We start from the raw sequence: 22,790 nt of genomic DNA on the forward strand, positions 1-22,790 counted from the left end.
GGTAGATATATTTTGGATTCCTTGAATGAACAAGTCAAGCTTTGGTTATCTCGTGACCTTTTTCTTTTCATATGAATTGTTGAACTAATGTCCTGTTTTGTTTTGGTGCTATGTTTGTATCAGTTTATTGAGAGAGCAAGAATTAGTAGTATTGTGCTTGTGGTGTCATGAGGTGACTTAAATTCTGTTTTATTTAAAATCTGTAATAGCCTGGAATCTTATTTAATGCATACAAACCCTGATTTGATGCTTCAGTCATCAAGAGATGGATGTGCGCCTGTGAACTGTTCCTATTAGAATTGGAGCACATATCAAGGTACTTATGAGAAATGGTCAGCTGGAGAGCATTATATACGGGCATCCATGATTATTATGCTCTTAAAGCCTGTTCTGAATATTGTGTGCTCAAGGGTTGACACCTTTTGAGTGTGCTAATTGTGATTGAATTATACTGCATAATCTTTATAAAATGTCAAGAATAATATAATGTTAAGAATAAAAAGCTATTTTTGTGGTTGTTACTATTGTAGGTACAAGAAAAAGGTAGTGGTATTTTAAATGACAGCTACTGTACTTTAGTTCAACACACTGAAGTTGTCACTCAGAACCTAAAGATTGATAGGAAAAACTATAGCTTCTTCCTAAATCTTTCTGTGGCCCTTGATACTGTTTGTTGTGATGGGATTTGGGATCTCCTTAGCCCCACTTGCATCTACTAGAGCAGTGTTTCTCAAACTGTGGGTCGGGACCCACTAGGTGAATTGTGAGCCACTTTCAGGTGAGTCCCCATTCATTTCAGTGTATATTTTATTTTTAATGTATTGATGCTACCATAGTATATGACTGCAAGTGGGGAAATATTACAGATCTGTACTTTTAATGGGCTATACTGTATATGTTTTTAACAATGATAGTCAATGGAGCTTATTCCTGAATAAGTGTAGATAGGATTGTAGTCCTTGGGATGTTTGGGGATTTTTTTAAACCAACAACTGCTTGAGAGGGTTAGAAATGTTCTTGTTTTAAATAAATTTTTAAAGATATTTATTAACTTTTACTTAATTGATTTGATTTTTGTTGTATGGGGAGTGTTGAAAATGTTCCTGCTTTATGATGTCACTTCTGGCCATGACATCACTTCTGGTGGGTCCCGACGGATTGTCATTCTAAAAAGTGTGTCCCAGTGCTAAAATGTTTGAGAACCACTAGGCTAGAGTTCAAAGGATTGTGGTGGGGTGGATTATCTCCCCCGGGATTGAGAACTCTTTAGTCTTGGTTCAGATTATTTTAAACTAGGGTTTAGACTGCATTGAACCTGCCTTCTCTGCAGTATCAGGTCATTCCCTCCTTTGCACACCAGGGAAATTTTAAAAAAGAATCGTTTTAAGCTGAACACAGTTCCATGCTATATCCAAACTTGAGGAACTGTAGGTAGTTAACAGACCAAAATTCCTTGTGTTCAGACATAATAGGGACCTGTGGTTGTTTCAAATGTGAAAGCAAAGTCTTTGATTTCATCTGGTGTTCAAGGGAGGGAGAGAATATGAGCTTGTTGGGGGAGGTCAGGCATAATTTTATCATAATTTAAACACTGGTTTACATCAATGCTAGTCAAAATGGTGGTCCACAGACTGATGCTGCCTTCACTTGCCAGTCCACGGCGAATTTCCAGGACAGAAAGAGACAATAGTAAAAATACGGAACAGAATCCTGGCACACTAGAAAAAAAAATGCAAGTGCACCCCATTAGTTTGAGAAGCACTGGTTTGAAAGATTGCCTGAACTTGCCTTTAGAGCAGTGGTTCTTGGGCGTTTTAGACTGGGACCCACTTTTCATGATGACAATCTGTTCAGGGACCCACTGGAAGTGATGTCATTAACCTGGAAGTGATGTCATGCCCGGAAGTGACATCATCAAGCAGGAAGTGACATCACTGTGATGCGGGTGCCGGAAGGGATGTCATTAAGCAGGAAGGGACATCACTTCCAGGTTTTCACCTAGGAACTCATAAACTTCAAATGACAAGAGAAAACATTCCAGCACAGAAGCTTTTCCAGTTCTCTGTCCCCTGCTCCCATTGCTACCAAGCATTCCACCTGCAAAATTCAATATACTTCTTGTAATGAGGTGTGTGTGAAGGGTGTACTTGCTCCCAGCTAGTGCTGAAAATGGCATTGATATATTTTGAACATGCTAATCTGCGTTCATGGCACTAACTAACCTGAAGCCTCCTACAGATAGGGCAAAACCAGACTTGTCTGCACACCTGTAAGACGAGAGTTTTCCATCTCACCTAGCCCTACAGATCACCCACATGCTCAGTCCACTCACCCCAGTTCCCCCCACCCCTTCTCTCCTAGCCCTCTGATCACCCACATGCTCAGTCCAGTTCCCCCACCCCTCCCTCTCCTTGGTTCTGTGCTTTAGTTTCTGTATAGGAAGAAATACCCTTTCTGCATTTTGCTGCACATCAAAACTTTTACCAACTGAATCCTTCATTATGGGAGGAGGATCCTTTTCTGAGCCCTGAATCCTCCCTCCCAAACTTTGTGTAAGAAGCTTTTCAAAGGAGCCCATCCGAGGCAAGGGGGGGAAGGGGCAGCTTTAGACCGCCACCTGAAATTCAAGAGACAGGCTGTGCACTGCGCTGATCTGTTCTGCCCTGCCAACACAGCCATGCTTACTGGAGAAATGAAACAGGTGCTGCCTCGCTCCTTTGCGCCTGCGCATGCTGCTCTTTTAGACCCCGAGGGAGAGAGGCTTCTCCCATACACGACTGATGCAGGTTTGGAAAATGGCGGCGCCCACTGCCAGAATCCAAGATGGTGCCGCCTAGCTCATTTTGCCAGGATCCAAGATGGTGTCGCCCAGCTTTTTGTGACCCACCCAAAATCGGGTCACGACTCACCAAGTGGGTTGCGACCCACAGTTTGAGAACCTCTGCTTTAGGGCAGTGGTTCCAAAGCTGCTTCTTGGGAGTTGGGAAATACTAAGTCTTTGTGGGGGTGGGGAGAAGGCAGTATTTTGCTGTTGCCGGGGATGGGGTGTTTAACTTACCTCTGCCTGTGCTGGCCTCTGGGGCGGGGAGTGTGGGAAGCCCTGCAGATGCCTCTGCAGGGCTCCCCAACCCTTAGAAAAGTTGAAAATAGTGATCAGAAACCACTTCCAGTTTTCGATTGTGAAACCGGAAGTTGTTTTCAGTTGCTATTTTTAACTTTGCTAAGAGTTGGGAAGCCCTGCAGAGGTGTCAGTGGAGCTCCCCGCATCCCCCCAAAGGCTGGCACAGGTAGAGGAAAGGTAAAATCCCCCTCTGTCCCCGGCAACGGTGCGATCCTGAGGATCGCATCACTGTCTTCCCCTCTCCCCACCCCGTAAGAGGCCAGATTGGGAACCATTGCCTTAGAGTGAGATCCCATAGCTTTGCAATGTATAGTGACCCCAGTCCTGTGATCTTTGTCTATATAATGCCTTCTTATGACTGAGGATGGCTCAGTTTCTTTACTTGAAAAGTGCAGTTGACCATCGTATTGTGAAATTCTAGTACTCTGTGTAGTGAACATCCTGAAACCACCCCTGTAAAAAAATAATTTCTGTTACAAGGTGTGGTGGCTAAACTATTCCCATGCAGAGATTGACAAGTGAATAAGCTAACACATTCTGTGACCCTTTGAACAGGTAACAATAAGTCTTTGAAGATTAAAATTCGTTTTTCCTTACAAATGTCTTAAAGCTTGAGAGATCAGACAGGGGAAGATTTAAGGACTTATAAGGTAGCTGTATGTATATGTAGCTCTATGCGAAACGTATCTCTAACCTCTGGCTGCATGATGAAGTAAAGCTAGTGACATATTTTCTATCAGTCATAAACATGGAATAATGGAAATTTGGTAAAAATATATCTTAGTGCATAACCAGACACTATCAGTCACTAATGTACTAGGTCGTATATGCCCTGCAGTTGGAATTACAAGCAGCTGTTGCTTGGTAAATATTTGTCTGTAGCCACTTGATGGGTTAAAGTGTAAAGAAAAACAAGTTGATCTTAAAAGAGAAATGAGAACTCTGAGATGTATTGGATCACCTGTTCAGTTAAGGCATGTTCCTTCACAGGGTTTGTTCATTCCAATCTGAGGTAGACTTGTATTCCTGTCTCCTAATATACATATACTAAAATTTCTTCTTTAAATTTCTTCCACTTGTCTTATCAAAATTTGTAAGGCCAGAAAATTTGTTCCAGTATCTCAGCCCTTAATGATGTGGCTTTTGATTGTACTTGGAGGACATGTGCTTATCTTTAATATTTGGGGTTCCAACAATGAAGGGCTTATTTTTCCTAGTAGCTTTTAACATGTGACAGAAGGCAACATATTCAACCTACTTCCTTGTCATGGGAAGTTGCAAACTGTAAAATGGCTTTCAGTTCTTCATTTTAGCAGCTTGTGGGGAAATGCAAAACTTTGTGTGATACTCTCACTACTTCCTGGTGCTGGGGAAACAGAAAATAGATTTTTCATTGACCATCATAGATATATTTTTGGCATTATTCAGTACCTAAGGCAGAGAGGCATGCAACATTGATGTTGCTTTTGCTAGTAACAGCATGTTGCTAATACTGCAGTAGGTATGACTACCTGACCAAGCCCTTGGGTAGCCCTAGCCCAGCCCTTATTGAGATGAGAAGCAGTGTGGGAAGAAACAGTGTGGGAACTATGTAAAGAGGCCTTCCCTTGGGTTATATTGGGGAATGCTGCTTTTGTTCCTTGAAATAATGCAGAGTCGAATTCAGCTTTACTAAGGAATCTTATTACTCATTCTTCCTTTAATATCCTTCCCAAATCACAGTGTTTAATCTTTAAATGTCAGTGGAATATTCCAAGAGTAAACATGTAAATTGATGAATAAAATCTGTATCAAAATGACTGTATCAAGATTTTGCTACATACCAAATTTACCTTGTGTGTAGGCATAAGTGCACGCTCTTAAAACCCATTAACGAAGTGGATTATAGCTTGTCGGACTCTGCTGTAGTTTAGAGCAGTCTGAATGACCTGCTTGTTCGTTTCTGAACCTCTTAAAAATGATTTGTTCACTTTTGGGGAGCTTTCAAGTAGCACTGTACCAGTATTCTGTGGTACTCTGCGCTGCATTTATCAAATTGTCATCTTCATGCATGCACCTTGATCTAGATTATGTAATTCATATGTAAGTACAGATTTTTACATTTAGGTCAGCTGTACAGGTTGCACAAAGGCCTGCTGCTTTGAAGGGAAATTTCCCCAATTCAGCATGGTATAGTCTATTTGCTAGGTGTTACTACCACAAAATAAAGACATACAAGTGGAGACCCCCAAATCCAGTGACCCGCAAGCATGGCAGAATGGTATGTGCCTGCTGAAAAGCTTTCCAAAGGAGACAACTCTCTCCTCTTTTCTCAAACAAATCATCAGCATTTCTGTGACTTGGGCAGCAGAATTTGCATGTATGGAATCATTCTCAACAATTTTCTGTTACTTTAGTAGCTGTCTGCTTTGATCCTGCAATTTGTTGGTAGATATTTATTACACCCAAGTGGAAAAATACAAAAGTGTTTTTAAAATATTGTAAAATTAAAAAATACTAATATAAGAAGCCATAGCAAATTGTTACCGTAGTGCAGTGTGTCTAGCAGAAAAGAAATAAGATTATTCCCCACCCCACCCCCAGACATTTCAGTCTTAAAAATCAGTTTGGTATCTGAATGAATTCATAATTTGAAGACACTAGAGTAGGGCTTGACAAATTAGATTCAGGAACCAGAGGAATTTTCCAGCCTTCAGAGTTGGTCTTTGAATTGACACCATTGAATTCAAGTTCCTACCTCAAACCCTCCCATAAATTCTAGTTATGGTTACTATAATCTCCTAATTAGGTCATAAATTACGTGAGTAGCTTTGTACTCAAACCTCCACAAACACTGTCTTAAGGGATAACTGCATTTAATACTAGACCAGGGGTCTCCAAACTTTTTGGCCAGAGGGCCGCATCAAATATCCGGCGTGGTGTGGAGGGCTGGAAAAAAATTTAAATATAAAATTTAAATAAATAAATTAGAGATTGAACATAGATGAGTGAATAAATGAATGAATGGGCTCATTCATTCAACCTCTCTGACCCTCAGAACACCCTCCAGACACAATCAGATCACAGTTCTGGTCACGTTCAGTTGAGTGGGCCAGAGGCTTTCAGGGGAAAAGAGGTTGGCCGTGGGCTGGAAAGAGGTTTGCTGCGGGTCACATCTGGCCCCCGGGCCGGGGTTTGGAGACCCCTGTCTAGACCAATATTAGACCAGTAATATTAGACTCCAAATGGTGGACTGCTGCGTTGCAAGAGTACCTGGCATGGCAGTGGTGGAAGCTTTCCATTCCTCACTGCAGTCTGCCCTTTCCACAGCCAATCTTTTCAGACACTTGTGCCAGGCAGCCACTTCTGCTGCCCATTGCACCAGCAGGCTCTGTGTCCCAATTTCTGGGTGGAAGTGGCTGCTTGGTGCGGGTTTCTAAGAATATCAGCTGTGAAAAGTATACCGTTGAGAGGAATGGAAAGCCTCCGTCACTGCTGCACTTGGATGGGTAATCCTGCAATGTGGATCCAGCCCGTGGGCCAGAGTTTGGAGTCTACTGTACTAGACTGATGAAGTTCAGAACTTGGCAATTTCTCATTATTAGAGATGGGTGAAAATGGTTTTATTTTTTGTGAAAGATAGCTCTGTATATATGTGACCACAATGACTGAGTAACAAACTGCAAGGAAACCCAGAATAAACGAATATTTTTTTATCACTGACCATGAGATAAATATAAAATCACTTCACTTACTGACTACAGCAGTTACCCACACTGGATCCAAAAGATAAGACAGTACCTTCAGTAGTGGACTTACCCATCACTGCACCTAGGCAGAGGTCCACAATGCCACCTCCCATGAGATGCCACCCCCACCTTCTGAGTACAGTTGAGCCTCATGCGACATTGACTGGGTCTTAACCTATACTTCTGGAAAATTGAAAGTACGGTTTCCAGCCACGTCAGAAACCTCAATGAAGCTTTCCGTGGGGTCCTAGAGTCGCACAGACCCAGCACCGGGGCATTTGCTCTGTTTGCCCAGCACTAGGTTCACTGCTGAATACCTTTAAACAGAGAAAGAAAAGTAGTTGGCATTGGAACTTATTGTTTGAAATTCAAAAAGAAGCAGTGAAGCCACAGAGTGAAGAGGAAGTGGCAGCTGCCACATACGTGCAAAAGTTTGTGAGGGGTGAAAAGGGGGGAGAACTTCAACACTGCACTGTGATGCCTCTTTTACCTCCTGCCTCGCCTGTTTGGGCACTCACCTATGCCTTGTTATTGTGAATGGTTGCTGCCCCATGCCACATGAGCATAGGCCCTTGTTTGGCCCAAACACTAAAATAAGCATTAGTAAAGAAAGCAAGGTGCGCATGTGCAGTCTTGAAGTTACTGGGTCATGTTGATTGGCCTTTGCCCACCAGCACATTTTTGTAGGTATTGTAACAAAGACTCGGGTCCCCAGCCAAGTATCATGGCTTGCCAGGTGGTTGATAGCTCCCGCTTGTTGCAGTTCTGGGCAGGCAGTAAAACCAGGCAGTTCATCAAATCACTAGTGCAGGGTTTCTCAAGCTGTGGATCATGACCTGATTGTTGGTGGGTTGCAAAGCTGCAACTGGCAAGCTGATAGCACAGTGGTTCCCAAACTGTGAGTCATGGCTCCCAGGGGAGCCATGGAAACCAGCCAGGGGAGCTACAGAATCCTTGTAAAAACCCCACCACTTCATACAGTGGGATTGTAGCCCTGCTGGGGAGCCACAGCCAATGACCCATTATATCAAGGGAGCCTCCAGTCAGAAAGGTTCAGGAACCATTGTGAGAGCAGACTAGGAAATGCCCAGAGCACCCCACTAGCCAGGTGGAAGTGGCTGCCTGGCATGGGTTTCTGAGAATATCAGCTGCAAAAAGGAGTGGAACAGGGCTGGCTTCCTCATTTCATCTCCTCTCATTTATTTGTTTTACTACTTCAATTATTTATAATTTTAATTTTAATTTAATAATTTGTAGCCTGCCTAACTAGCGAAAATGGTGCAATTTCAGTGCTTGCTGTGTTATCCGGAAAGCACTTCCTGCCTGATGATGTCACTTGCAAGTTAATGATATCACTTCTGGTGGTTCCTGGACAGATTGGCATTCTATCTAAAAAGTGGGTCCTGGTGCTAAAAGGTTTGAGAACCACTAGTGGGTTGTTTGCCTTAGTGGATTATAAACTGTATAGTATAGACCTGTATTAACAACCAAAAATATGAACTTCTGCCCACAGCGCACTTCTGCATCTATGGTAATAGATGGTGTAATTCTGCGATGTAGAATGAAGTAATAAAGGAATGGGGTAGGTAGAACTAGAAATAAATACTATGCCACTTTATAGTTTAAACAGTTATACTGTGCTCTTTTCTTTATGAAGGTGTCCTCTGATAGAAGTCTTAATTCTTTTTTTGTCATGGAGATTATCTCGCTGAATGAGAAGTGTATGTGTGACAGAGACCCTGCCACAAATGACCAAAGCCTTTCCTCTTTCCTTCTGGAGGAATGACAGTTCAGGGGCAAGCTCTCAGGAACATGATGCTGCCACCTTGCTGAATCTAATCAGGCTGACGTTTAATCAGTGCTTGGATAGAAGACGGCAAGGGTGTGCATTATTCACTGCTTTCTGTTCCACTGTGGAAGAAAAGTGGGGTATACTCTAAATGTCATAAATAACTGTATAGCTCTTAACAAATGCGATGCCTCTTAAACCCACCAGATTTCTTTGTAAGATAGCTTACATTCTACTTTGACAACAAGGAAAATAAATTTTCTCTTGATCTTTGTTTATCTAGTGCCTTGAGGATTGGCTGATAAAATACAAGCTAGTGGTTGGTTCGGTAAATTGGAATTGCTGAACAGTACATCCTCTGTGTTTTTTGAGGGGGGAGTGGGAATGATCAAGGAGAGCAGTGTTAATTGGCATGCATTTAGTGCTGCATTCTGTGTATGATCTTGATTTATATCTGTTCCCAGAGACTTTGCTGCTAGTCATGTCAGTCTACATTATTTCATTTCCGTGTTTTTAAATACAGTGAGATTGCAGTTCTATGTACACTCTCATGTAAGTCCCACTGAGCTCAATGGAACTTACTTCTGAGTATTTGTGCATAGGATTGCACTATAACAGCGCAATCCTATGCATATTACTCAGAAATAAGTCCCATTGTGTTCAGTGGGGCTTATACCCAGGAAAGTACAGGTATGTCTCCTTAAGCATGGGGGTTCCATTTTGGGATCCCTGCAGATACGGGCAAATGCCTGCTCCCAGGGGGCCACCCCCCTCCAAAGTCAGCTCTGCTACCCTTGCCTCTGGAGGGACCTCTAAGCTCAGCAGAGGCTGAGGCCATCCATCCCCAGCCTCTGCCAAGATGAAACTGAGCTCTAAATCTTAAATGCAACTTCTGGTTTCATGGAGAAGCCAGAAGTAGCTTTTTTTAGCTTTAGAGCTCAGTCTGAGCCCAGTAGAGTTTGGGGATGGATGACATCTGCTGAGCTCAGAGGGGTTGTGTGTGGAGGTACATGCGCTGGTGGGGCCTGGACCCAATCCGCAGATATGGGCCCCCCATATGAGTAGGATTGCAGCCTAAGTGATCTCCAGTTTTCCAAATCATTAAATATTGTTACAGGTTTGGTTGTTATGCAGCTGATGTTCACTCAAGAGTTTTGTAGAGGTTGAAACAAGTCAGTTGGCGTAATTAGCAGCAGTGAGACATGGTTCTTTCTTTAGTTGGTTGGCAACAATAGTGTTCATCATCTTGACTTTACCTTGGCATGTTACAACACATTCAGCCTAAGAGAAGGGGAGGTGCTTTACTAAGAATTTTGCCTTTATATTAAAAGTGAAAAATCTTGTTTGGACAACATGTTTCATTATTTTTGACAGGAATGCCCAAAGAAAAGTACGATCCACCTGATCCACGGAGGATGTACACAATTATGTCCTCAGAGGAAGCAGCCAATGGAAAGAAATCACACTGGGCAGAGTTGGAAATAAGTGGTAAGAGGAGGAGTATTTGATACTTGGGAGCAGTATTTGCTTCACTTAGATAAATGCCCCTTGTTTTCAATACAATTGAACTTATTTGAATTTGGAATTCTGCACATTCAAAATCTCTTAACACTAAATTCATGATCTCCCATCATTGCTTATGTTGAAGTCAGCTTTTCTATCTAAAAGAGAACAAACCAGAACAAAAATCGGAGGTCTGTAGAAAACTTGGGACATGATCCAGTGTACTGGGGGGGGAGGGGCACCTTCATGTGGAGAATTTCTGTAGATTAGGTAGAATTCAGTTTTCCTCCTTTCCCCCTTCCCCACAGACCTATGTCTGGACAGTATCGGCTATGCCTGCAGTATACTCAGGGCCCAGTCCTATCCAACTTTCCATTGTTGGTGCAGCCACAGTGCAGCCCTAAGGGAACAAACGTTCCATAACCTTGAGGAAGCATCTGTGACTGCCCCCTCACTGCAGGTTGCAGCACATACCTCATTGACATGTCTGCATCCACATTGGAAGTTGGATTGGATTTGGCCCTCATTCAGCCTTTCTTTTCACTTCAGTGTAATATACTTATATTATATTACTTATAAACATTCTACTCAGTAACTCCTAGCCCTTTTTCTGGAAAGTTTTGGGCACTAACCTCTATGTAAGTGCTCTTTTCTGGTACCTTGGCAAGTGTACAGAGAACCAAACAGAAATCCCTAATTTCATAAATACTGCCTTGTCTTTAAGCAGATGCAAATTCTGTAGTACAAAAATCATGTGGCTACATGATCGGAGATCTTGGATTATGTTCCTTGGTAATATAAAAGTTCTGTTTAGAAGCAAACTAATATTTTTTTATTGTCACAACAACCAATTTGTATCATGGTTTTTCAGGACATATGAGAATTAGACTATTAGAAACTTATTTTCAATAGATCTTAAAAAAATTCTAAGCATTGTTGTCTACTTTTCCATCCTTTAGGAAAGTAGCAGATTGTAATGATAAGTGTTAAAAGATCAACAATTGTATATTTGAGTTCCTTAAGAATGTTCAGGTGTGTGCCATCCTTACCTGGTGACTTGTAATCTTTAATTACAATGACCCAGTTCAGGTGTCACATGGAGCCATGATTTAATGATGATCTTCAAGCTCACACACTCCCTCCTCCCCTTTGTGCAAGAGTGGAGGATGTTTTAAACTTCCAGGCCCAGTTTAGAACAACTGGGATTTGCTATGATAGAGAAACCCCACAAGGCCTGGCTCTTTCTAACCAAAGTTCTTTATGGTCTCTGTGCCAGTGGCATACCTGGGAGAGGCAAGGGGGGCCAATGCCATACCTGCGGGGGCAGCTGCACCAGCCTTGGCTCCTCACCACTTGTTTTTTTTGTCTTTTTTTAAAAGAGAGAGAAGCTGGCAGCTCTACTGGTTTAAAAAAAAAAGAGAGAGAGAGAAAATAAGAGAACCCTCCTGATGAAGGAGGGGGAGGCCCAGAATCGTACCCGGAATTGCAGCCACTTGCTGCAAGTTGCAGCCATTCCACGCATGATTTTGCACCTCTCTGGGCCATCCCCTTCCTCTTCTCCTTTATAGGAGGAGAGAAAAAATGTGGCCCAGAGCAGTGGGAATTGCAGCCACTCCCAGCGCGATTCTGGGCCTCTCTGGCCTCAGTGGGCTGCATCTTTCTTTTGAGGAGAGGATTGGGGCAGCCCAGAGTGGCGTGGAATTGTGCCAGGAGAGGTTTCAACTCCCAGCGCAGTTCCAGAAGTGATTGTGGTGACACCACAGTTACTTCTAGGGCAGGGGCAGCAAAGTGGGAGACAGCTCCAGGTGGTAAAAAGCTCAGGACAGCCTCTGCTCTGTGCTGTTGCATCAGTTTACTACTTTTTTATTCATTTTATATTGCTCTGTTTTCCTCAAAGGGCAACTCACAATATCAGAATACATATAAATCTTAAAATGCATAAAATTATAACAGAACATTAAGTCCCTACCCTTTCCCCTCAAAAGTTGGGTGAAACAGAAACATTTCCAAGCCTCACCAGAACTCCTCCAAAGAGGGGACTGATTGTAGATCCACTGGAAGCATGTTCTAGAGCAGCAGTCTCCAAACTCTTTGCCCAGAGGGCCACATCAAATATCTGGCATGGTGTGGAGGGCAGGGAAAAATTTTAAATATAAAATTTAAATAAATAAATTAGAGATGGAACATAGATGAGTGAATGAATGAATGAATGAATGAATGAATGGGCTCATTTATTCAACTTCTCTGGCCCTCCGAAGACCCTCCAGACACAATCAGAGCACAAGAGTTTGGCTTCGGGCCGGAAAGAGGCTTGCTGTGGGCCGCATCTGGCCCCCAGGCTGGGGTTTGGAGACCCCTGTTCTAGAGGTGTGATGCCACAACAGAGAAGAACATGTTTTTTGCCGCTATCCCTTTTACCTCAAATGGTGATGAAACTCTTTAACGGCCCTGTCAGATGACCTAAGAGTAAATGGACATGCTAGACCAGGGGAGTCAAACTTGTTTCATACAGAGGGCTGAATAGCATTCATGATGCCTGCTGAGGGCCAGAAGTGATGTCATTAGGCAAGAAGTGATGTCATTAAACTGGTCATGACCAGAAATAAGCACTTTTTCTCACTTAGGAACTCATTAGCTCCAAATGATAGAAGAGAAAGTACACAAATCTCGATCATTTTTCAAAGTATGGGGGATCCCAGTTTTCATGTGGTCTACCCTTTCAGCAGTAACACCTCAGCACTGCTTGGCAGCTGAGAACCTAAGGGTTGGATAAAAAGCTTCCGTGGGCTGCATTAGGCCCCTGGGCCTTCTGTTTGACATCCCTGTGCTAGACTGTATGGGAATAGGCAATCCTGAAGGTACCCTGTTTCCAGGCTGTATAGGGCTTTGTAGGTCAAAATCAGCACATTAAATTGCACCTGTAAGCAAATTGTCAGCTGTTGCATTGACCGTAGCAGCAGCCTAACGGAATCAAATGATCCAGTATCTATATGAGCCATCACACTCTGAACCGTCCAAATAGCCCCATGTAGAGTGTGTTACAGTAGTCTATGCATAATATAACTAAGGAATGGACCACCATAACCAAACCCACCATAATGAGATCTGTACCTGTGCAGAACAACTTCAGAAACTTGAACCTCAATTTACTTTTACCAAATTCAATCATTTTTTTCTTTTGAAATTAAATGTGGTTATGTTGGACTTCATGAGGAGCTCTCCATTTAAATATCTTTTTATTTAAATATCTTTTTAATTTGATAACATCATAATCACTGTTCTTAGTTGGTTCAACAATACATGCATTTTGCACCAGATCCTGGGCATCACTTTGGATGAAGTCCAGGATAACCTCCTTTGTAGCAAACTCAGTTCCTGAAAAATTTTATGCACACGGACTTAGTGGAACTTATTTGTTTACAGGGAAGCATGCTTAGCACTAACTTTCAGAGGGATACTGTGTTAGTGTGTGGTAGCAAATGCAACAGAGTCCTGTGGCACCTTAAAAATAGCTAATGTGTTTTGGTATAAACCATAACCCCTCCTTCCCTGTTTCAAGGCTTCTGACAACATATAGATTTATATAAATATTTTCATTTACAATTTCTGTAGAACGCCTTGGTCTCTGTGTTTTACAGTACTCCCACTTCATTGCCCTAAAATACTACACAGCAGTGGTTCCCAGACATTACACCAGGACCCACTTTTTAAAAATGATACTCTTATCAAGACCCACTTAGCTTTACAAGTCTTTTAAAAAAGTTTTATTTTACTAGCCTCTCAAGTCTCTGTTTTTATCCTTCCAATGCCTAATAAAGGTTATTGAAATTGAATTGTTTGTTGAGCTCCATATTCAGGACCATTCAGATCAGGACCATTCTTAGTGGCCTTGCATTCCACTTCACCTGGCCTTCAATAAGAGACAAGTCACGCTTGCCTACTTGAAAGTAAACATGCATGTGTGACTCAGTTTTCTTTTCCATACATTTTCTTTGCCAGTTTTGAGACCCAACAAAAATTGGGTCAGGATCCACTGGTGGGTTCTGACCCACAGTTTGGGAATCACTGCTTATACAGTATTATCCCTAAACCTGTTAACATCCCTAGGGCTGCATTATCCTGAATCCAGCTCCTGTTGACTTTTTCTCAACAGTGTTTAAAGCTGTTTCTTGCCCGCTTTAATGTTATAATGTATAATGATTTTTGCACAAGTACAGGGGTGCCCCAGCATATGCGGGGCATGCGTTCTGGCCCCCCAGATGCAGGAAACACCCTCCCCGTGCTCTCATTTAGTGATTTAAAAGCTTACCACATTGTTTTTTTCCTTCTTTAAACTTAACGCTGTAAGCTTGCTGGCTTACAATGCTTTTCAAGCTGCCTCCCGGCAATCAGAACACAATGTTGGTGCTTCCTGTTGACCTCCTACTAGTTATTGCAAGTGTTCTGGCTGCAGGAATGCTTGAAAAATCTCAAAGAAGGTCAACAGGAAGCACTCATGTAGGCTTCCCTGGCCTTCAGAATACCTTTTAAAGGCGTATAAACGTCACTTCTGGATTCCCTGAGAAACCGGAAGTTGTGTTGGGTTGCCTGAAATGGACTTTCTGAGGGCCTTAGAGGCCATAGGCGGACACATTCAGATGGTCCAAGTGGGCCCTTCCCCGTGGGTTCAGAATCCATGAATTATGAAATCCTGTTATGAATCTGCAGATAATGAGGGCTGCTTGTATTGTCTTGTAATGGGTCAAAAATATTTGTACAAATTGCTGCAGGGCTTGTGACTGAACAGATTTTATTTCTGCTCCTAACGGGGGAAAGATGAAGCTGCTATTTAGGAATTAAAAATCTTTTCCTCTGTTGAAAGCCAATGTTAATTTTTTAAAATGCCATTATTTAACCATATTGTGTTTTTGGTAAGATGGAGGCTCTCTGTTCTGTTTGTTAGTAGCTACTAGCTTCTTGGTTTCTGCTTTATTCTGAAGTTATTTAATTGTGACTCCCCAAGCAAACACATGAGTTTTTATGCCATTCCCCAGAACAAAACATGTGAAAAGTTAAAATATTGAGGCACAAAGCTCATTGGAAGTTTATAAAATACAGAAATAATGTAAAGTGAATTGGCCTCTTAAAACCTGAATTTAAAGGTACTGTGCACAGGAAGGGAAGGCAATACTAAAAGTGTTTTATTTCAGAAGTACTTATACACATACAATACTGGGCTTAAAATGTTTGTGTTACTGCTATCTTCCAGGGAAAGTAAGAAGCCTAAGTTCATCTTTGTGGTCACTGACCCACCTAACAGCTTTGCATCTCAGTGACAACTCCTTATCCCGTATTCCTTCAGACATTGCCAAGCTTCACAATCTGGTATATTTGGACCTGTCCTCTAATAAAATCCGCAGTTTACCAGCAGAGCTCGGAAGCATGGTGTCACTCAGGTAAGCAACTTGACTGTTTTATCTGTTGCAGAGTGTGAGCTTGCTTAATATTTCTGCATAGTACAGATTGAGAATCCCTTATCCAAAATGTTTGGGACCAGAAATGTTTTGGATTTCAGTTTTTGGAATATTTGCTTATACATCATGAGATATCTTGGGGATGGGACCCAAGTCTAAACATGAAATTCACTTATGTTGCATATATCCATAATAAACATAGGCTGAAGGTAATTTTATACAATATTTTAAGTAATTCATAGAATCATAGAATTGGAAGGAGCCTAATAGGTCATCTAGTCCTCTTTTATTCAGCAGGGGGAGAGTAACTGGCCCTCCTCCCCCCAGCAGTGTCTTTTCTAGTGGCTGTCTGCTGGTGTTGCATCTTTTTAGACTGTGAGCCCTTTTGGGACAGGGAGCCATTAGTTAGTTGATTTTTTTTCTGTAAACCGCTTTGGGAACTTTTTGTTAAAAAGCAGTATATAAATAGTTGTTGTTGTTATTGTTATTGTTATTATTAGTCCAACTCAAGCCTTGGGCAGGAAAATTTTGTGCATCTATTGAAGTTTGTACATTAGACCATCAGAAAACAAAGGTGTCCCTATCTCAGCCACCCATATGGACAAACTGTGTTTTTTGACATCACCATCTTTCCTGACTCTGAATTTATATGCTGCAGATAAGTAATCTTACACTTTTTTACACTAAAGATATAATGCAGCTGAAGGGGAGCTGGGAGGATCTTTTTTCCCTTGTGGACACTGAATAAACCATTCTGCACCTGCATTTTGACTGTGACCTATCAGATTAGGTCAGGTGTGGAATTTTCCACTTGTGGCAATGAGAATGAGAGAAGAGGGTTGTATAGTGGCTGACAATGTGAGCTGTGAATCGGCGTTACCAGTTCAAATCTTTACCCCAGTGATGTTACTCACAAGATAGTTTTAAGCAAGGCAGCTACAGTTCTCCAGCTTCATTTTGGGAATAGTAATACTTAAAGTTTGCTGTGAGGATTACATCAAGATAATGTGAAGCACTTTGCACATTTACTAGCATTTCCGTTGAGCTTTTTCTTATTCCAGTTTGTGCTGTAATTTTTCTAACTTGCAGTGTTTAGGGAAATTTTGCTTTGCACTCCAAAGTGCGCTTCTTTGAATTGTGCGTTATTGCACACAAGACTCACTTCCCTTTATTTCTTATTGTCCTGCCAGGGAACTGCAGTGCATCAAAAGCAAGTTCTGCCCTAGTTTTCAAGGATATCCAGTTTTGCAGGAATGGGGTCTACTTTTTAGAGACATACTTGGGCGTCTGCAGGCACTAAGGGCCAAATCCTATCCAACTTTCCAGTCCTGTTACAGACTGCACTTGCTCCCGGTGTGGAAGGGATTGTCACTCCCGGATTGGCCTTTTCAGCCACACTAGACGCTGTGCCAGAACCACCTTTCAGAGCGCGATACCATAGTCTTTCGAGACTGAAGGTTGCCAATACAATATAGCCGTGCCAGTGGGGTATGCACTGCATGCTGTGGTGGGAGAGTAGTTATGTAGGCTTCCACATGGTAAGGGAATAGTTGTTCCCTCACCTAGGGGCGGCATTGCAGCTGCACCAGCCCTGGAAAGTTGTATAGATTGGGCCCTAAGACAGTTGCATAGCCCTTTGGATCAGGAGAGAGTTCTTTACAATGGGTTCTGTATCTTGATGACTGGTGTAATTAAAAGTTTTTGGCAAATGTTTTCTAAAATATTTTGGTGGCCACCTTGATAGTAGATAGCTGTTCATTTTTTCATCATTTTTAAATGATGAAATAGTAAATTGGGCCTGCAGTGAATTGTAGCAGAAGTAGGATCAAAGAGATAATTTTTTTTTTGCCCTGGGTGGCACCTCATTCTAGACTCCCCCCTCCATTTTCCCTGTACTCACTTTCATGCTGTTCTTGAGCTCTTCTCCCCCCCCCCCCCCGCACTACTTTTACCTTTCAGGGAAAAAGATTGGGAGGAAAGTGGATTCAGAGGAAGTATGCTGCTAGAAACATTTCTGCAGAGGCCCAACCGAACCATCAGTGACAAGTTTGAGGGTTGAGACTGACTTTAGGGTTCTTAACAGCTCTGGTCCCCTGCTCCGGTTATCAAGGGCTTGTGCTAGGGCAGGGGTGTCCAAAGTTTTTGGCAGGAGGGCCGCATCATCTCTCTGACATTGTGTTGGGGCCGGGGGGGGGGGAAGCATTAATTTACATCTAAAATTTGAATAAATTTACATACGTTTACATACATGAATATATTAAAGATGAACTTGTATGAATGAATGGAGGTCTGGCAATAGCTCAAGGCCTATAAAAGGCCTTGCACAAAGCAAGGCTGGCCTTTCCTTTGCTGCCGCTACTGCATCACAGATGTGAAACAGCAAGCAGTGGAGGAAGCCCTCATCCCACAGCTCACGCGAGAGGTCAGACAGTCGCCCTCATGCCGAAAGCAGTTGCGTCGGGCCAGTGAAGGCTCCAGCAAGTCTCTGGAGGGCCAGAGGCTCATTGGAGACTGGGGGCTCCCTGAGGGCCGCATTGGGAGTCCTCAAGGGCCGCAAGTGGCCCCAGGGCCGGGGTTTGGGCACCCCTGTGCTAGGGGAAAGGAATAACAAATGTATGTCCTGTATGTCCTGACCTGCTTTCTGGTGATATTTCCTTGCAACCTAAATAAAGTGAACTGCATTTTGCACAATGAATATTCCTCTGTGAGTTTTCATGGGGTAAATGTGGGAGTCATTTTGACTCCTTGCAATTTTTTTGCAAAGGTTGGTGGTGTTTGCCCCTTTCAAATCCTGACACAGGCTTGGGACGTGACAACGAGAGATGAGCCCAGTCTGACACCAGTTATTGTTATTAAGCAGTACTGCCAACTTTATGTTTACTTTCCTTTCTGTGAAGCTGTGTTATAGATTACACAGTTAGCTGCTTGTTCTTAACTAGCATGATGTTTATTTTAAATCTAAACCATAGAAACAGTCAATGAGGGAATAAAGTCTTAAATTTTTTCCAACTTGCTTCCCAGTAGTCATAAAAAGTGAGTCAGGAATTTGAGATTTCACTGCATTGCAATGCATTTTTTTTTTTCTTGGAAAAAATAGTGAACTTAGGTATCTGTTGGTTTTGCTCAGAGTAGTTTTGATCCCCTGTCTTGGCTTGTAGAGATATTATTGCTTCTTAATGTCATCATGTGATCAAATTGTTCTGTTTTAGCACTAATTGCAGTCTTAGTGGAATTTTATTTCTTGCCTGGAATCAATCTAGGTGAATCACTTTGAATGGGAAATGCATCAATCCCTTCAGGGTACTATCCAGCCTTCAAAGTTGTTCTTAACCATTTTTCTCTATTTCAGTAGTAGATATCTAAACTACAACTTTGAAGTATAGAAAATGAATGAATGAACCAATTTGTCTGTCTTCATAAAATACATAGTTCAGCTTGTGTTCTAATTGTAGTTTGTAGCAACAGAAAGATTCCCCCAGAAAGTGAGTGACTGTACCTGAACATCTGAAGTCATCTGCTTCATTGTGGGCATATGGTGACTGATACGGTGTAGTGTATTCTCAAGGCTGAACAACCTGCCCCAATCAGGAGTTCCCTGCTGTTCTGGCAAATACTCCCACCTGTCTGGAACAGCACAAGAGCGTTTGCATTACAGGCAACAAAAAGTTGACAGTAATGGAGAGATTTCAGATACAGGTGCAACCTATTTATTCACTGATTTTTTTTTAATCTGCGAATTTGTCTCAACTCGAACCGGGTGGGGGGAGTTGTAAGTCGAACATACCTTTGCCTCTTTTACCCTGCGCTGGTGTCTCCATCCGTTTCAAGGCAGCCCAAAATACTTTAGAAAGGCCCAGGCACGGAATAGCCCTGGAGCCATGGAAGAGGTTCCCCTTGCGGAGGAAGGGGGGGCGGAAAACCTCTGTAGCCAGAGCATGTGCAGCAAGGTGGAGTGCTGATTCTCTCACTCTCTCTCTTGCACGCACACGCACGCACGCACAGGCAGGTGCGGTAGCAACAGAGAGTGTTTAAAAAACCCATGGAGTGTTTGCCGAATTTCCCCACCCCCCCCCCCCATGGTGCAGGCGCTCTGTGCTCCAGCTTACGGAAAGTAAGCCCAGCAAGTAAGTCTTCCCAGCAAGCAAAGCATGAGATTTAGGCTATAATCTGATCCACATTTTCCTGGGAGTACGTCCCATTGACTAGAATGGGACTGACTTCTGAGTAGGCAGGCATAGGACTGGGCCCTCAGGCTATAGTCTTCTCCACACTTTCCTGGGAGCAAGCCCCATTGACTACAATGGGGCTTACTTCTGAGTAGAAATGCATAGGACTGGACTCTTAAAAGCTCAGCATCCCACCTGTGAAAGAAGGGGGACAGCTGGCAACAGGGAGGGCTGAGTATGGAGCAGAGGAGGGGGAGGTGATTGAGAACAGCTGCCTTAGTTTCCTTCCAGCTCCAAGTGTCAGGCTGCAGCCTATTTGTGTAACTCTATGGAATTTAGCACATTTCTTAATCGCACTGGGTCATGCGTATAAATAGGCTCCACCTGTATATGTTTACAGTATGGACGTGCTAATAAGAAAACCATACAAAATTAGTGCAATTTTTTTTCCTATGAATTGCAACATTATTTAGCTAATGGATGTAATAAGTATGAATAGTTGAAAGATTTAAACTTTTTACTTAAACCAGGCTAGTAATGAATGGGGGGGGGCCTTTTCCTCAGATTCACTTACTCTTGGATTGGGTCCACAGGGCCTCCTGTGTGTGCTTCCTCCAAAGCAGGGGTGTCCAAAGTTTTTGGCAGGAGGGCCGCATTGCCTCTCTGACAATGTGTTGGGGGCCGGGGGAAAAAAAGAATTAATTTGCATTTAAAATTTGAACAAATTTACATAAGTTTACATAAATGAATATATTAAAGATGAACTTACATGAATGAAGGTCTTTCAATAGCTCAAGGCCTTGCATAAAGCAAGGCTGGCCTTTCCTTTGCTGCCACTACTGCATCACAGACGTGAAACAACAAGCAGTGGAGGGAGCCCTCATCCCACAGCTCACGCAAGAGGTCAAACAGTTGCCCTCACGCTGAGAGCAGTTGCGTCAGGCCAGTGTGTGTTCCAACAAATCTCCGGAGGGCCAGAGGCTCATTGGAGACTGGGGGCTCCCTGAGGGCCACATTGAGAGGCCTTGAGGGCCGCAAGTGCCCCCAGGGCCAGGGTTTGGGCACCCCTGCTCCAAAGGGAAGGAGAGCTTGGCCCCCTCGCCTCTAGAGGATCTTCCAAACCCAGCACAGTCTGCGCCCATCTGCCCATGGCCTCTGCTGGGCTCAGAATGAAACTTAGAGCAATAAAAAAGCGATTTCCGTTTTATTAAAAAAAAAATCACATTTTTTCGCTCTAAGCATCATTCTGAGCCTGGTGGAGGCCATGGGCAGCTGCGCATGGGCTCAGCTGGATTCAGAAGACCCTCTGGAGGCAAGGGGAACAGTTTCCCTTGCTACTGGAGGGTGGCCGTTAACCCTTGGGAGAGTCCAGAATGGAGCTCCCACGGATACCAGGGCTCACCTGTACTTGTCTGAGTCTTCATAACAGGATTCTAATATAGCTTATGTTTGAAATAGGGTTGGACATCTGACCTGTCAAAAAAGATTTGGTAAAATAGTCGTCAAATAATTGGTCAAGCATTAACTCTATTTGGACAACATCGAAGACACTTTAATCATTTACAGGTTTGACACGCTAATCACAAAAACCAAAAAAGGAGCTTTAACAGTTTTTTTCCTGTGTACTTTTTGAATAAAACATTTCTAGGCAGGTGGCTTTTCCTAAATCTCCACAATTCAGAGTTTCACTTGAAGCAGTGATTTGTATGGTCTTCAAGTACCTTTTCTTTCAGAGATACTGTTATAGGCCTGAGTCTACTCCTTTACAGAGCAGATGGGCACTTTGCTTGAACAGCGTAGTCCCTTCTGCAGCAAGCAAGAAGGTGGTTCTGAACAATGTCTTTTGCTGTCAGTGACAACTTGGCATTCCTTTCATGGGGAAACCTGCAGGCCAGGGAAGATGCTTTGCTATGCTGCTAGGTTTGTCCCTTATTACTACAGGGGAGCAAAGTAAGCACCCTTCAGTCTTGTCCCTGATGACATAACACCATAATGAAAACTGTGTAAAAAGTGTCGTTTTTGGTTCATAAAATACTTGACAATATCTGATCAGTTGATATTTGTCTCGTCGATGGTATGACTTCGCTATTTTGGGAAAAAGTGGTTTTAAAAAATGATGGCTTGAGATACTTTAAATAAGATATCACACCTCTGCACTTTTACTAAATGCCTGCTCTGCCACATAATAATAATAATAATAATAATAATAATAATAATAATAATAATATTAATATTAATAATAATAATAATAATGTTAATAATAATAATAATAATAATAACAACAACAACAACAACAACAACAACAGGTATTTGTATACCGCCTTGAAGACTTTATTCAAGGCAGTTTACATAGGCAGGCTTTATTTAAATCCCTTATTAAATAGGGATTTTTACAATTTGAAAGAAGGTTCTATCTTTCAAGAAACCACAACATTCAGATGTTTCTTTCTTGATCTGGTCGCACATTCTGGCCTCCATCCTCCCACGCTCAGAGCAGATGGAATAGCTCGGCTTCCGCTTGTCAGCTGCTTCAAGGTCACACGGTGCCAGTGGCCTCGAACTGGCGACCTTGTGGATGTTATCTTCAGGCAGACGGAGGCTCTACCCTCTAGACCAGACCTCCTGCCCAAAAAAGGGGGTTTGCCTGCACCCTGGAATGCTCGGCCCCCATAGATTCTTGCTACCCTCCTCCATGTTGCATGCCAAAGGCTTCTATATGGGTCCCTTCTAGGAACTCCTTCCTGCAAGGCCACAGACTATTTTTTGGGGCCATTTCCTCTCGGGGGGGGGGGGGGACTGCCATCCTCATTGGCTTTCATCCCCAGAGCAATTCCCTGCCTCCTGCTCTGCCTCATTGCATAGTCAACCTGGCATGGTCAAGGAAAACTGCTCCCAGGGGCTGCCTCATGTGAGGGAGACTCTGCTTCTGAGTGGATGGAGCAGTGCAGTTTGGAGTTCCAAGCAGTGAGTCACTGGGCTCTGTCCATCAAGCAGTGTTCCCACTCAGTGCATGTGCTGGCACCTGTGTCA

At 42.9% G+C, this 22,790-nt stretch overlaps 1 protein-coding gene across 6 annotated transcripts in view; it reads left to right on the top strand.

Annotated features, from left to right (window-relative positions):
• CNOT6 (CCR4-NOT transcription complex subunit 6) overlaps nucleotides 1-22,790 on the top strand; it is a 51,930-nt gene that overhangs the window by 12,395 nt on the left and 16,745 nt on the right. For 3 of the 6 annotated variants that reach the window (XM_066615029.1, XM_066615027.1, XM_066615033.1), the window contains 2 exons: nucleotides 10,013-10,126; nucleotides 15,390-15,576. In XM_066615029.1, coding sequence (XP_066471126.1) covers nucleotides 10,015-10,126; nucleotides 15,390-15,576 — 299 coding nt within the window. In that variant the 5' untranslated portion in view covers nucleotides 10,013-10,014. Of the gene's footprint in view, nucleotides 1-209; nucleotides 317-8,362; nucleotides 8,432-10,012; nucleotides 10,127-15,389; nucleotides 15,577-22,790 lie in introns of all 6 variants that reach the window. The other 3 variants (XM_066615028.1, XM_066615030.1, XM_066615032.1) reach the window with 2 other exon arrangements.

The sequence above is a fragment of the Tiliqua scincoides genome, chromosome 2 (genome assembly GCF_035046505.1).
Source record: "Tiliqua scincoides isolate rTilSci1 chromosome 2, rTilSci1.hap2, whole genome shotgun sequence".
NCBI lineage: Eukaryota > Metazoa > Chordata > Lepidosauria > Squamata > Scincidae > Tiliqua > Tiliqua scincoides.